Here is a 14,884-nt window from a genome sequence, read left to right on the forward strand (position 1 = left end):
CCAGTACCTCAAAATGTGACCTGATTTGGAAACAGGGTCACTGCAGATATGATGAGTGAGGGTACGTTCTAATCCAGTGTGGCTGGTGCCATCATAAAAGGAGAGACCTCAACACAGAAACAGGCATGAATGAGGGGAAGGCAATGTGAAGAGACAGACAGCCGTCTGCATGCTGAGGAGAGAGGCCTGGAGGTCCAGGAGGAGCCAGCCCTGCCGACACCGTGATTTCAGACTTTCCCTTTCCCGGAACTGGGAGAGAGTGTTTCTGTGGTTTGAAGCCCCCAGTCTGTGGTCCTCGGTTACAATGGCCCCAGGACCCTCCGTCTCCCACCCCTGCCAAGACTACAGGTCTCTTGCAGCTGACGACAGAGAATTAGAACCAGAATGACACAATTCGAGATCAAAAGCCATCGTCTCCTGTTGTATACAACCGGTTAATTTTTTGAGGTTTAATGATCACTTTCCTCATTTCATATGCATTATTTTTATTTCAGCTTAATATCTTGAAATCTCAACCCTTGGGAAGCCAGGTGAACCGGTAACTGCACAGCCAAGCCAGCAGTCACCAAAGTAAACTTTGCCAGCAAACCCCGAAGTCTCCACTGAGAACCCCAAAGGAGGTTTGGGGAGAGCTGGTGTCCTTCTCTGAGACATACTTGAAGCCCCTTCCTGGGAGGAGATGTGGCTGGTAATTTAGAAGACAGAACTGGGAACCAGTCCCAGCCTCATTGGAACCCCTCATTCAGCAGCAGAAATGGGCCTCGGAGCCCAGCCCCTCAGGCTGCCAGAACCTTGTGCAAGGCAGGCACTTCTGCAGGGGGTCATGGTCTGGTTGGAGATGAAATCTGTGTGAGGAGGCAGCAGGTTGCACACAGCAACACTGAAAACTCAACCACCACGACGTCTCAGGCCCCACACACATCAGGAAGCTCAGGAGCCACCTCAAGCTCTTTCCATGCATGATTTAAACTCATGGCCCAGTCTCAGGCAGAGTTACGATGATTTCTTCTATTTATGTATTTATTTAGAGACAGAGTCTCACTCTTGTTGCCCAGGTTGGAGTGCAGTGGCACAATCTCAGCTCACTGCAACCTCCACCTTCCAGGTTCAAGCAATTCTTCTGCCTCAGCCTCCCCAGTAGCTGGGATTACAGGCATGTGCCACCATGCTTGTATTTCTAGTAGAGATAGGGTTTCATCATGTTGGCCAGGGGGTCTTGAACTCCTGACCTCAAGTGATCCGCCTGCTTTGGCCTCCCAGAGTGCTGGGATTACAGGTATGAGCCACCGCTCCTGGTTGATTATTTATAATTAATGGAGGAGGCACAGAGAGGTTAAGTGACTTTCCCAAGGTCACATAGCTGATGAGTGGCAACACCAAGGCCAGGCAGTGTGGCGTTAGAGCCAGCTTCTTAATGACCAATTGAGCAGCCCCCTCAACAAGCTAAGGGAAAATAGGAATCACTCCCAGCCCGGGCTGTTGAGGCTGAGGCTTCAGAATACCCATCCAGCAGCCCCCTGGCCAGTGGCCCAGAACAACATGAGGTGTATAGCATCTGCCCTGGGCTCCCAGCCAGCTTAGCCTACAGGCTAAGGAATGCCCCAACCCTGAGTCTGACACCAAGACCCCCAGGGACACGTGGGATACACACAAGATCTGAAGCACAGGACAGCTACACAGATGCCAAAGAAAATGCGGGGCCACTTGTCTGAAAATTGTTCAGCATTTCCAGAGGCAACAGCAGCACATTAGACCAAGCTGGGGACCCTCTGAGTGCAGGCTCCTGTCAGCAGGTGGCCCCGAAGTCAGACCATCCCTAGGGAGGGCCGCCTTGGGGGCACGCAGTGCCCTATCCACGCTGGGATTCCTGAGACTGGTGGTGGCCTGAGCTCGAGAAGACATCCTGATTGGAAATCACTGATGAGGGCCAGAAAGTGTGAGCCGTGTCATCCGCGGGTCTCAGCCAGGGTGTTTGTTTTCATCCCCAGGGGACAGTGGGCAATGTCTGGAGACAGTCTGGGATATCACCCTGGGGTGTGCTCCTGACTCGCGTGGAGAGGCCAGGGGTGCTGCCAACCCTCGGACCCCAGGGTGCTCTCCAGCCCCAGACTAGGGTTTCCAATTTAGCACTCCCAGGATGGTGTGGGCTTCTAAAAAGCAGGAGCCAGAACTTGAGGGATTTGGGAGTGAGGCTGGTGAGGGACGAGCTCGGGGCTTAGACTGCCTTTGCTGGGACTCCAGACCTCTGCAAGCTTAGGGATCCGTGCTCTCCCCCACAACAGGTGGGCCTGTGAGGGTACACACATCACAACTGATCCAACGACACACTTCAGTTGTCTGCATGTTGTTGCACACAAAGAGGTAAATAGTACCTCTTTGAAGCTGATTTTTTTAAGAATTAGAATTTGGGGCCAGGCATGGTAACTCACACCTGTAACTCCAGCACTTTGGGAGGCCAAGGGAAGCAGATCACCTGAGGTCAGAAGTTCAAGACCAGCCTGGCCAACATGGTGAAACCCCGTCTCTACTAAAAATACAAAAATTAGCAGGGCATGATGGTGGGCGCCTGTAATCTCAGCTACTCAGGAGGCTGAGGCAGGAGAATTCCTTTAAGCCAGGAGGTGGAGGTTGCAGTGAGCAGAGATCATGTCACTGTACTCCAGCCTGGGCGACTCTGTCTCAAAAAAAAAAAATTGGTTCAGACTCAGTCATTTGGGGTCACTAGTGGAACATCACCCTCCCCAACCCCCAGGTCCATTCCACGGCCCCACCTGGGTCTACCTGAGCAGCTGCCGAAAGCAGCATGCAGACAGCCCCTGTCTTTCTTACCTACCAAGGAGTGCAGGAGGCGTGTGTGGTTCAGGAGCCTGGGGTCCACCTGCTGGAGTTCCTTGAAGTCCATTTTCACCAGCATGGTGACGTTGTACCAGGAGCCCACGGGGTCCCTCTCTGGAGCTGCATGAGGGCAAATATTGATGATTGTGGCCCCAGGACAGGTGGAAGTCACAAAAGCCACTGGGGTGGGGGAGGGGCAGGAGAGGAAGCAAGAGGCCCTGCTCTGCATTTACCTCCCTGCACAAAGGCATCTGCCACAGGAGATGGGCAGGATGTCCCCCTGCCTGCCCCTCACTCCTCTCCATCCTGAGGTCCCTGAGGACCACTGATCCCTGCTCAGGGGTGAGCTGGGCCTCGACCCACAGCAGCAGGCCTTCCCTTGAAGAGATGGGCTTAGGAGCTAAATAGAGCCTGTCATCCTCACTCTGCTGTCATATACATTGAAATGGAAAACTATTTTATTCTGTCATTATTTTGTTGATACTACAAATATTGGATAGTATAATATGTCACACTATACATTACACAATAGCTTGTAATATAATGATATCATATAACACTTGACATTGTGTATACTATCGTTTTATCACTTCCTATTATACTAATGCCATAATATATATTTAAAATATTAACTAATATGCCACATTATGTATAACATATCTATGCCATCCCATTCTCTTGTATGCAGACCCCAATCAAAAGAGAACTTTCCAGACCAGCCCAAGCATTTGAGGCAGCAGGGACCGCCTGCAGGTGCTGTGGAGCTCATCAGGCCCCTGTGGCGCTGCAGGTGCAGCCAGCTTCACACCTGCAACAGATCCACCTGGGGCTCCTGCCTCCCCAGGCAAACTGGGAAATCTGCTCCGCTGGAGTGGATTTGGTCTCTGCTCCACCGAAAGTGTCTCCCCATTTCAGGGCTCCTGCAAGCGCCACGAGCTTGTCTCCCCTGAGAGTTCAGTGGCCAGGTTTTGAATAAGAAATTATCTAAGAGCAGACGCCACCTTCGCACACAGTGGGGGCTCCCGGTGAAAGGGGCTGGGCTCTAGAAACCCACTCCTCCCCACACCTCCACATAGACCACACAGCTCAGGCCTCATCGAGACCCTCCTGGGCTGCAGGTCCATGAGCACAGCCTGCAGCAGCCTACCTTGGGGTTCAGGGGCCATGCAACCATAGCCCCCTGACCAGGGGCAGCACTTCTGAAGTCCAGGACAGTCAGTGTCCAAGCTGCAGGAGGAGGTGGATGGTTCAGGCCTCTCTGGGGGGCAGACCCCGGGTCTTGATGTGAACTCGCTGGACCAATTGAGGGCTGGGAGAAAATGATACAATTAATGATGCTGGCATTAAAAGACAAAGCCCTGATTTGCTGCCCAGGGACCTGATGTGGGTGCTTCCTGGTGCTGAAGTCCGCCTGCGGGTCTGTGACCTGTTCAGGGCCCATCCCCATGGGCAGACACCCGCCCCACTGGAGGGCCGTTGGTTTGCCTCTCCTATCCTCTGCCCATCTGTCCTGCCAGGGCAGCTTCAGCTGGGGTCCTGGGGGTCTCTGTTTTCTCTAGGCCTCAGGAGTCCAGGTCTGGGGGTCTCCACCACCCCCTGAGAGGGCCTCTGCTGCTTCAAGTCCTGATAGCTCACTTATTCATTCATTCATTCATTCATTCATTAATGTTTGTTGAGCACCTGCTCTGTGACCAGCACGATGCTGGATACCCAGGGCCCAGCCTTCAGGAAACATATACTCCAGTGAGGGAACAATAGTGGAAGGAGACCTACAGATGCTCAGACAGGGTGAGAGCCTCAGGGGATGCAGCAGCGTGGGGGACGGGAGTCTGGGAAGGCCGCTCTGGAGAGGGGCTCATGCCTGGGCTGGGCTGAGGGGAGCTCAGAAGAGCCCGCAGACATCAGCCGTGGCGCCCGAGAGGTGAGGTGTGGGCCTGGAGTGGGGTGTGGTGGGGGCCGGCCCAGGTGACAGTGCAGCATGGGACCCTGGGGAGATCAGGTGGGGGCACCCACAAGATGTGCTGACAGGATGCGGGTGTCAGAGAAGAAGAAGCCTCAGGAAGGCTCCCAGGTTTCGGGCATGGCATGCCCGGGGCTCCATTCCTGAGCTGGGGAAAGCTGTGGTAAAAACGGCCTGGGGTAGACCAGGAGTGTGACAGTGCAAATGTGAAGTCTGACATGTCCACTGCTCGCCCACGTGGAGACGAACGGCAGAGTGGCAGTGGAGGCGGCCGCTGGGACCAGCCCGCCAGCTGCTGACTGCACAGCTCCCAGCCCTTCACCGTGTGAGTGCAGCTCGGACATGGCTCCAGACACAGAAATGCACCGGGCCTCTGCAGGAGGCAAAGATAAGGAGGGCAAGAGGCCAGCCGGTGGAGTCCTCACGTGAGGTGTGCTGGTCCTAGGGACCAGACCTCAGCCAGGGCTGCAGGGGGTCCACGGTACGCCTTCCGGAAGAAGGGCTTGTAGAGCTCTCAGAAAGCACAGCAGGAGTGTGAGAACGCACCCAAAGGGAAGTTGTCAGGAGCCCAGGGGCTGACGTTCAGGGCTCCGAGGAGGGGAAAGAGAAAGAAAAGAGAAGAAACCAAACCCCACAGGACAGGAGACAGTGGAGCATGAGCCCGATGCTGGCAGAGCCTGCAGTGTGCCCTTGTCAAGACAGCCGAGGTGGGCCCAGGGCAGGAGACAACCCCATCTGAGAAGGTGGAGCTCCAAGAGGCTGAGGGGAGCAGCGAAGAGGACACAGAGGGAGGAGGGACCCCAGTGCTGGGCCCTGGAGAAGGCCTGCCCAGCTCTGCAGCCTCCATAGCCAGCCACCCTGATGACGGGTACCAGCCACCCTGATGATGGGTACCATTCCCCCGGGGCTTTACTCAGACTGTCCAGCTCATGCCCAGATGCATGGCAAACTCTGTGTGTCTATGGCCTGGGGAGGTTTAGAAGCATAGCCCGAGACCCCTCAGAGCCCAGAAGACCAGAGGAGGCCAGCTGGTAACTGGGTCCTGGACTCATCCCCTGCGAGGGTAGGGAAAACTCATGAGATAGGTCAAGTGGAAGGCAAGCCTCGACAGGCTGGGTCCCAGGGACCGGCCTCTCAGGTCCCCTGCAGAGCACTTGCAACCAAGAAAGAAGGTGGCCGCCCTTCTGGGAACCTGGAGGTCTCTGCTTTGTCTCCCAGTGCAAAAAGCAAAGGCCTCAGGGTTAAGCCAACATGTGGACTAAATGGAAGGTGGGTTCCTGGGACAGAAAAGACATTTGGGGAAAGCAGGGAAATCCAAATAAAGTATGGAGTTCACTGACGATGCCCAGTGTGTCGGCTCTTTAGGAAAAATAGGCCAGAGAGATGTAAGATGCTGAGATTAGGGGAAGCTAGGGTGCACAGGACCTTCCTGCGTTATCTTTAAAACTTTCCTGCAAATCTAAAACTATTCTAAACTAAAAGCTTTATTTAAATAGAAACAATCCCCCCAAAAATTGGCTTCCAAAAATAGTTGCCTACTCAGCAGGGCGTGTTTTAGAGTGAAAGGGCTGAATCTTAACTGGGCAGTGCTGGGAGGCCCCTCCGTCCCTCGGAGCTGGCCGGCTGCCTAAGCGCCCTGAGAACGCTGAACAAGTCCAGCTTGGTAGAAAGTCAAAAATCTCCTTCTTCCCTAACACAATGCAAACAATAAAACACAACTGCTCAGCTCCTGGCAACACGGTTAGTCATGGTCCAGGGAGGCAACAGGGGAGCTTTCTGTGTGAGCCACAAAACCCAAGGCTCCCACGGCTGAGGACTGGATGGGCTGGGAAGGAGGAGTTCCTGTCTCCCTCCTTGGCACCTCTTTGCCAGGTCGGAAGAGGAGGTTCTCATCAAAGGGCCCCTGGTCATCAGCATGCAGCGACAGGAAGTTTTGGGGAATCTCCTGGTCCAGTGGGGTCCTGGACTTGCCCAACGAGGCTGAGTTTGCCAGGAGGCTGATTCTGTGCAGAACTGGGGTGTCACTGGAATTGGAGATCACAGCTAAGTGCTGGGTTCCACTTCTCGGAATTCATCCTAAGTACATAATCCAACTTGTGTCCTGCTGCATTTGCACTGTATGATGTTCATCACAGCATTACATGTGATGATGAATAATCAGAAACAACTGAACATTAAGTGGTGAGAGCTTGCTCAATGAATGCTGACGCATTTATGAGCTCATGCCACGTGGCCATAAAAGCCGGCAGTGGGGTGACGCTAACGGACGTGAAAGCTACCATGGATGATTGCTGAGTGGTAAAATCATGCTACAGACGTCTTGGACACAGTGACCATCCTCTTGTGAAATGTCTGCCCTGGAGGGAAGACCACGTGAAAGGTGGTTACCCACAAGCAGCAGGTTTGGGATAGTTTCCTCTCGTTCTTTTCTGTGTTTCCAAATTTTCTGCATGGCTCGTGTATTCATTTTTGTAAGTATATTTTTAACACACAGGTTGTCATTGCATTCCAAATGCTGGACTGAGCAAGTTGAAAAGTCACTGAAAGTCATATCACGTGTGTATTCATGCTTCCCTTCCCTTCTCTGCATAAGTCATTCCTGAGTGGGAGGAGAACGGAGGAAACACGGCTGGCGTTTTACCACTGCCTAGGGGATAGGACTCCAAGGCTCAGACCCCCAGGCGGCTGAGGGCATGTCACCCACTCAGGCAACCTGGAGGCCCCGCCACAGAAGAAGGAGCGTCTCCTACCCTTCATGCCTCCCAGTATTTCCAGGTGCCTCCAGCACCTGCCAGGTCCAGCTTCGGGCCCTGCTTCATTCTGTACAAATCAGAGTCACAGCTCTCAACAGGTCCATCACTGAGACCGTCTCACGTCCAGCTCCAAGGAGCCAACCTGCCACATGGCATCCGGGAAAAGCATCCATTAACCCTTCAGGCTTTGATCAAAAGAGCTGTGCAAGCCAGAGAAGGCTGTGCTTGCCAGAATCCGGGGTGGAAATCCACCCGCCACAGGCACCTTCACGTTAGCAGCGTGGTGTCTCCAGGCTTGGGGCTGGGAAGAGATAGAGGCCCACGGGATCCAGGCCCTCTGGCGGCAGGAGCTGCAGAAGCTTCGTGGACTGTGCCCTTCACCAGGCCCCAGCACAGGCAGGGACCTTCCTGAGAAAGAACCCTGTGTCCTCGGTGCCCTGAAATGTTCCTCCTCCTGCAATCGCCATGGCCACAGTACTCAAACGCACAAACTCCCTACACTAAAGTGAAGCTTGGTAAACCCCCTAAAATCTGCCTGAGGGTCAGAGAGCCCCAGGCCCACATCCCCAGCCTGCCTCCCAGGAGCTGTGCCACAGTGGTGGAGGCTCAGACCTCCCCCAGCCTGGATCCCCACCTGCAGAGCCAGGGATGCTCGGTCTTTTGGTGCCTGAGATTGGAGGGTCTCCTGCCCTGGCTTCTTAGAAAGAATGCATGCAGGCAATGCCCATTCCCCTGCATCATCTCTTCCTTCCTCCTTCTGGGTCTGCCCCCTCTTCACTGTGCTAGAGTGAGCCTTCTAGAACCTGAGGGGCCATGTACTGAGGGGCTCGGGGCCCGCAGGGTGAGTCCACTTCCCCTCCTGCCCCACGTCCCTCCCTGAGGTCTCACTTTCCACTCCCTGCAGCTCCCCAGGGCAGCCCACTCTCACCCACAGGACTCCCTGACCGCAAGGGTATGGCCCTGGATTAAAGGTGCTCACTCTCTGAAAATGGAGCTGATTCCCACAAGAGTCGCTTCCTGGAGGCTGGTTTGCAGAGGGCGAGGAGGATGAGGGGCAGGTGGTGGGGAGGGGCCTCTCTGTCTTCTGGGATGGAATTAACTTGTTTGTTGCAGCCGGCCAGGGTATCAGAGAAGGTGATGGTAGGCCTGGGTGGGGCTGGTGTGGCCCTGCCAAGAGGGGGCAAGGAGGGGCTGCCAATCATCCTCCCCCAGGGCCTCCTCCCCTCACTAGTTCTGGCAGTGCCCGCAGGCAGGAAGAGATGTGGCCTTCACAGGTAAGACAGGACAGGACGGGGCTGAGCACGTCCTGACTGCAAAGCCCACGTGCTCTAAACCAAGGTGCTGTGGCCCTGACACCTGTGTCCTAATGACCCCCCTCACTCTGCCTCGACCAGGAGGGGAGGCTGCTCGCAGGGCAGGGGTGGCAGCAACCGTGGCTCAGCAGGCTAGCCCCTCTGTGCGTATGGCCCTCAGAGAAAGGGAAAGTGGAATGGGCGGCAGGCATCAGCACAGGAAGGGTCTCCTTAGACCAGCACCTGAGCGGCACGGCCAGGACAGCTTCTCCCTGCCAGTGGCCCTCTGGGGAACCAATGAGAGTACAGAAGAGCCATTGTTCTGGGGTCAGCTGGCCCTGCCTGGCTTCTATTGGTGATGAAAGTGTTCTCTGGGGTCAGCTGGCCCTGCCTGGTTTCTGTTGGTGTTGGAGGTGTTGGTCATGGTGTTGTTTTAACAATCCTGAAAGAGGAACACGCCTATTAAACAGCACACCTGGAACCATGGAGCCCTCTCTGTGCCTGGCTTTCTGAATGGGACAGCAGAAAAGTGTCAACCCTCCCTGTCATCTGTGAAATCACACTGGAGGCTGAGGGAGGGCCCACTCAGGATGGCCCAGCAGGCAGGTCTATGCAGACCCCTTGGGGCCCTTGGTTTCTGGAGGAGGCAGACACCCTGGTTTGGGGAGTCCATGCCCCATTCTGCTGGTGTCCTGGTCTCAGGCCAGAAGGAAGGGTCCTGTAGGGTCCCCATGGGGGCACCCAGGAGCTGGTGGCTTCTGCACTCTAGAGGTCACAGCCCTTGTGTCTCAGTGGCCCGGTCCGACACCTAGCTGGAGCCACACCCTCCCACACCCTTCCACAGTGGGGCTGTGAGGCAGGACCTTCTGACTATACGGAAACTCACTGCAGACCTGCTATTGACTCAAAATTAGCACAAGCACACACACACACACACCCCTCCCCTGGAAGAGATCAACTGTGTGTCAGTAGGCTGAGCCCTGAGCCCCTGCCCCATCCCAACGCCTCAGATCCTGGCCCAGCATAACCACACCAGTCACCCTGGTAACTGGCCCCAAGCATCCTACAGGCCCGAAGCTTTCAACCTGCACTGAGGAAGCTGAAGGCCTTGGGCACTTAGGGTGGTAGCTTGGGGCTCCTTCCAGCTCTTTCATGTATTGGAGTTCAGAATAGGATTTCGGTGGCAAAAGCATTTCACTGCAGCTTTTAGTAAGAAAAGGCTGCTGCAGAGGAGTGCAGTGCTGCTCTCACACTCGGCGGCGAATGAGAATCACTCTGGGAGCTTTGAAAACTCCCGACACTCATGCCATGCCATGGACCAATTCCCTCCCACTCTCTCAGGATGACACCCAGGCATCTGCATTTTTAGAGCTGCCCAGGAGCCCTCTGAGAACAACAGAGTTTCTCAAAGGGGAGTCCCTGGGTCAGCAGCATTAGTGTCACCCAGGAATTTGTCAGAAAGGCCAATTCTTATATTTCACCCCCACCCACGGACTCAGAAACCTGGGAGTGGGGCCAGGGACAGCCCTGCCAATGACCCTGCTGCCCAGTCAAGGCTGGGAACCATGTTCCTGGAAGCAAGTTCTGGGCCAATGGGTGCCAATGGAGACTGTCCCATCAGGAGTCTCGATGGTTAGGGTGGCCCCGCCCCAGCCCAGCAGCCCTGGACTCACGCAAGACGCAGTAGAGGCCGAGCTGCTCATAGCCCTCACAGCAGTCAGTCACGTTCCTGGACTCGGGGACCTCCACCACCAGGTACCGGGTCCGGTAAACAGTCTTGGGGCACCGCCTCCAGGGGATCCAGCCACCGCAGGACACATAGGTGGTGTAGGATGTCTGCACAGCCTCCACCTTCTGTTCAGTGTGGGTCACGCGGTGGTTGCACAGCTGGTAGCCCAACAGGGAGAGGCCTTTTTCTAAAAGAGAGGCAAGCAAGGAGGCGGACCGAGACCCAGAGAGGGAGGGACGCCAGGATCAGGTCCCTGGAGCCACGATCTGCAAGGCGCCCTCCGCAACAGCAAGTGAGGCCACCGCTCCCACACTCGGCAGGCCTTCAGGAGCTGCCCACCAGCCCTCTCCACAGGCCTTTTCCTGCTAGTGGGCCAGGAAGGCTGCTGCATGAGTGAACGCAGAGAATAAAGCACAAACGTAGCCTGGCCTGCTAAGAAAGCTGCTGTGAGCAAGGAGGAGACACCACCTGGCCCCACGTGTGCTTCCCGAGCACAGTGATCTCACAACCAGCATAAGAAGGAAAGAGCACAGCATTGGGATCAAGCCTCAGATATCACGTCCCTTTTTTCCGCTCCATGTGGGCTGATTCCACAGGCCGCAGAATCTCTTGCACATCTATCTCTTGGTCCCCCTGAGTCTCAAGGTTGCCCTCTGGGAAAGGAACGTGCAACAGCTCTCTCTGCAGTGCACGCTGAAGGCCTACTGCGGCCAGGGCATGACAATGACAGCTTTCTTTTCAATGACGTGGAAGATAAGTAAACAGGTAATTAAAGCACACGTGAGAAGTTTGTCTATGATAAAAGATCAGTTCAGACTGGGCGTGGTGGCTCACGCCTATAATCCCAGCACTTTAGGAGGCTGAGGTGGGCAGATCATTTGAGGTCAGGAGTTCAAGACCAGCCTCAGCCTGGCCAACATGGTGAAACACCATCTCTACCAAAAATATTAAAAAAAAAAAAAGCCAGGTGTGGTGGTGCGTGCCTATAATCCCAGCTACTGGGGAGGCTGAGGCAGGAGAATTGCTTAAAGCCAGGAGGCAGAGATTGCAGTGAGCCAAGATCATACCACTGCACTGCAGCCTGGGCAACAGAGTGAGAGTCGATCTCAAAAAAAAAAAAAAAAGACTGATTCAACTGTTCAACCATCACCACTATGATCAGGAGGAGGCAGAGTCACCCCTGCAGAAGGACAAGCATCAAGTTCATTGTATTGGGCCCCACGTGTCTCTCACGGGAGCCCAGTTCCTGGGCATAAGGCCCATCACCATCCATCAACGTGACACTCGGTTCTCAAGACCCCTGGCCCCATGACATACACCACGTACCTCTTCGTCATGGACATCTTACAACCTGGTGCCTAGACTCCCCATCTACCAGGGAACCCTAATGCCTAATTTGAATCGATTGTGTTTCTCCAAAAATTCATATGTTAAAGTCCTAGACCCCAGTAACTCGGAGTCTGACCTTATCTGCAGCTAAGTCTTATGGAGGTTATCAAGCTAAAGTGAAGACATTAGTGTGGGCCCTAATGCAATATGACTGGTCCTTATGGTAAAGGGAAATGTAGCGACAGACAGGCACACAGGGAGAAGAGGGCAGAAACCGGTGTGATGCTTCTACCAGCCAAGAACACCAAAGATTGCCAGCAACCCCAGAAGCTAGAGCCTGGAGCAGAGATTCCCACAGAAGCTCAGGAGGGGCCAGCCTGCCCGCACCCTCATCTTAGACGTCTGGCCTCCAGAACTGTGAAAGAATCAATCCATTTTTGCCATGTAAGCCACCTCGGCTGTGTTTCACTGTCACAGCAGCCCTAGCAAGTGAACACAGGGATGGTGAAGGGGCCCCTCCTGCTCCCCTGTGGCACCTAGCAGGGGGCTGTGAGTTTGTGGATGCTCCATGCAGGACGAACAGAGGGTTTGACCTACAGTGCTTGCATTTCAGATACTCAACTGGGCTCTAAGCTTTACTTACAGCCAAGAGGTGGGGGCTCAGTATTACAGTTTACTTCCCTCAGTGAGCAGCTGGATTGATTTCTGGGGAGAAATGTGGAGATGGGAGCAGAAATGATCACAAAACCTGCACTGTCCTTATTCCCTCCACTAGGGCTGCCTCTCTGAGGATTCCCTGCTTGGACCTCACAGCAACCTACCAGTGTGCAGAAAGCAGGACTCAGGGGGCTTGTTACTCGCCCCAGGAAGAAACAGGGCAGAGCCAGCCCTCAAACCAGGTGAGGGAGAGGCTGCAGCTTTGCTCTGGGCGGAACACGGGTGCTGGACCACACACTTGCCACAGAGCGACCCCACGCCACAAGTAACAAGGACTGGAGCTGCAACCTCCTCTGGGGGCTGCACCCCAAATCACCCTGTGGGCTCAGCAGGGCCTCTGGGGATGGAGACCACCTGCTGCTTGCCATCACCAATGGGGTAGTTCCACAAAGGAATGGGAGGTGAGCTCCACAGAGGAATGGAGGCCCTTGTCGTAAGGGGTGGAACAGGACAAATCAGCTCTGGGACCAAGGCAGCTTGGCCCAGAGCCTAGAAGTGACTTACCTGAGGAACGGGGGAATGCTGCCAGAGGAACGCAGTCACCTGCTCAGTGACCACACTGAACTAGCAAAGCCTGAGGACCTCCTGCACAGAGAGCCTAGCAGGGTGGATCTAGCTTGTGTTTTTCCTCTTAACCTGAGCAGAGATGCCAACCACATTAAGGACACTTACAGCTCCTGGTCTCTAGAGAGCGGCCAGGGCCCCATCTAATCGTCACAGGGCCCCGGCTGGTCCACAGCAGAGCCCTCCTTCATGCACGCGTGCACACACACACACATATGCACACACACACGTGCACATGTGCACACACATACACACACACAGATGCATGTGCACGCGCGCACACACACACACACACACACACACACACTCGTCTCCTCTGGAACCCAGGAGATGTTTGTCCTGTTTTGTCTTTTACATTTCATCCAAGACCACATGTCATCCCAAGGCTGGCTTCTTGACTGAGCCCAGAGAAGAAAGTGTTTAGCAGATCCTGCCATTCCGCAAAGCCCTGCAAGGGCCATCGGAGCAGGAATTGGGGGTCTTGGATTCTGGTCTCAGAGGGGGGAAAGCCTAATGCTCTGAGGCTGACGAGAGTTCTGGGGTCAGACGGACCTGCACTCACACCCAGGCTCGTGAACCCTTGCTGTGTGATTCTGTGCCCGTGTCACGCCTTCCAGGTGCCCTCCTCTTGTCATCTGTGAAATCACAGCCATGCCCTGTGGCTGCAGAAGGCTGAGGTGGAGCCATGCCCCTGAAGGCAGTGCTTTACAGGGAAAATTCAGGGTGGGTAGATATGGGGTTGCTGAGGTTCTGCCCGGTGTCTTCATATACAGTGAGGGGTTCTGGAAACACCTCTTAAGACCTTCTCCAGCTTGCCATGATTCCCACCCATTATGCACCTGAACTGTGGTGCATTACCTGTTCCAACAGAGACATACATTTCACAAATCACAGTAAAAGGAAAATCCTGCTTCTGGGCGAAAAACTTTAAGCTAGTACAAAAACATAGTAGATCTTAGAAACAGAATGGACCCCTTTAAATTTCTAACTGAATAAGACAGATGTTCAGAAGAAAATGATTTCAAAGTCTGTAGTCCCATTTCCTCGATTCTGGGGTTTCAGAACTCCCACGTGTTTTTTAGCTGCTGCTGTGCCCTCCGCATGCTGAGGAAAACTCTGGAAGGAGCCCTGGCGCGGCCCCTGGCTCCCTCGGTGACTCTGCCCTTGGACAGCTGCGTGCCCTACGCTGAGTCCCTGATCCACTCTGGGTCTGCCTTTCTTTTTTGTTTTTGTTTTTGTTTTGTGTTTTTTTGTTTGGGGGGATTTCGCTCTGTCACCCAGGCTGGAGTGCTGTGGAACAATCTCGGCTCACTGCAGCCTCAACATCCCAAGCTCAAGCGATCCTCCCACCCCAGCCTCCTGGGTAGCTGGGACCACAAGTGTGCACCACCACACCTGGCTAATTTTGGTTTTTGTAGAGATGGGGTTTCATGATGTTGCCCAGGCTCGGTCTCCATTTTTTTTTTTTTTTTCCAATCTGTAAGCAAGGACTTGAATGCACCAAGGTTCGGGAGACCTTTCCTCTGTGTCTGTAGGAGCTCACTCTTCTCAGTGGGATCCAAGGACCCAGCATCTGCATCACCCACAGACATGCAGAGTTCCAGGCCCTGCGCCCCAGACCTGCTAGCTAAGAATCTGCATCTTACTCCCCATGAACACCCAGGTGATTCAGCAGCAGGCTCCCACTGGGGGAGTCCCCTTCCCA

General features: G+C 54.6%; 1 protein-coding gene across 1 annotated transcript in view; it reads right to left on the reverse strand.

Moving 5' to 3' along the window:
• UMODL1 (uromodulin like 1) overlaps positions 1 to 14,884 on the reverse strand; it is a 74,882-nt gene that overhangs the window by 54,998 nt on the left and 5,000 nt on the right. Inside the window, exons 2-4 of the mRNA XM_017538604.2 lie at positions 10,514 to 10,756; positions 3,983 to 4,144; positions 2,834 to 2,955 (exon numbers count right to left, since the gene is read on the reverse strand). Coding sequence (XP_017394093.1) covers positions 2,834 to 2,955; positions 3,983 to 4,144; positions 10,514 to 10,756 — 527 coding nt within the window. The remainder of the gene's footprint in view (positions 1 to 2,833; positions 2,956 to 3,982; positions 4,145 to 10,513; positions 10,757 to 14,884) is intronic.

The sequence above is a fragment of the Cebus imitator genome, unplaced genomic scaffold (genome assembly GCF_001604975.1).
Source record: "Cebus imitator isolate Cc_AM_T3 unplaced genomic scaffold, Cebus_imitator-1.0 Scaffold112, whole genome shotgun sequence".
Classification (NCBI taxonomy): Eukaryota; Metazoa; Chordata; class Mammalia; order Primates; family Cebidae; genus Cebus; species Cebus imitator.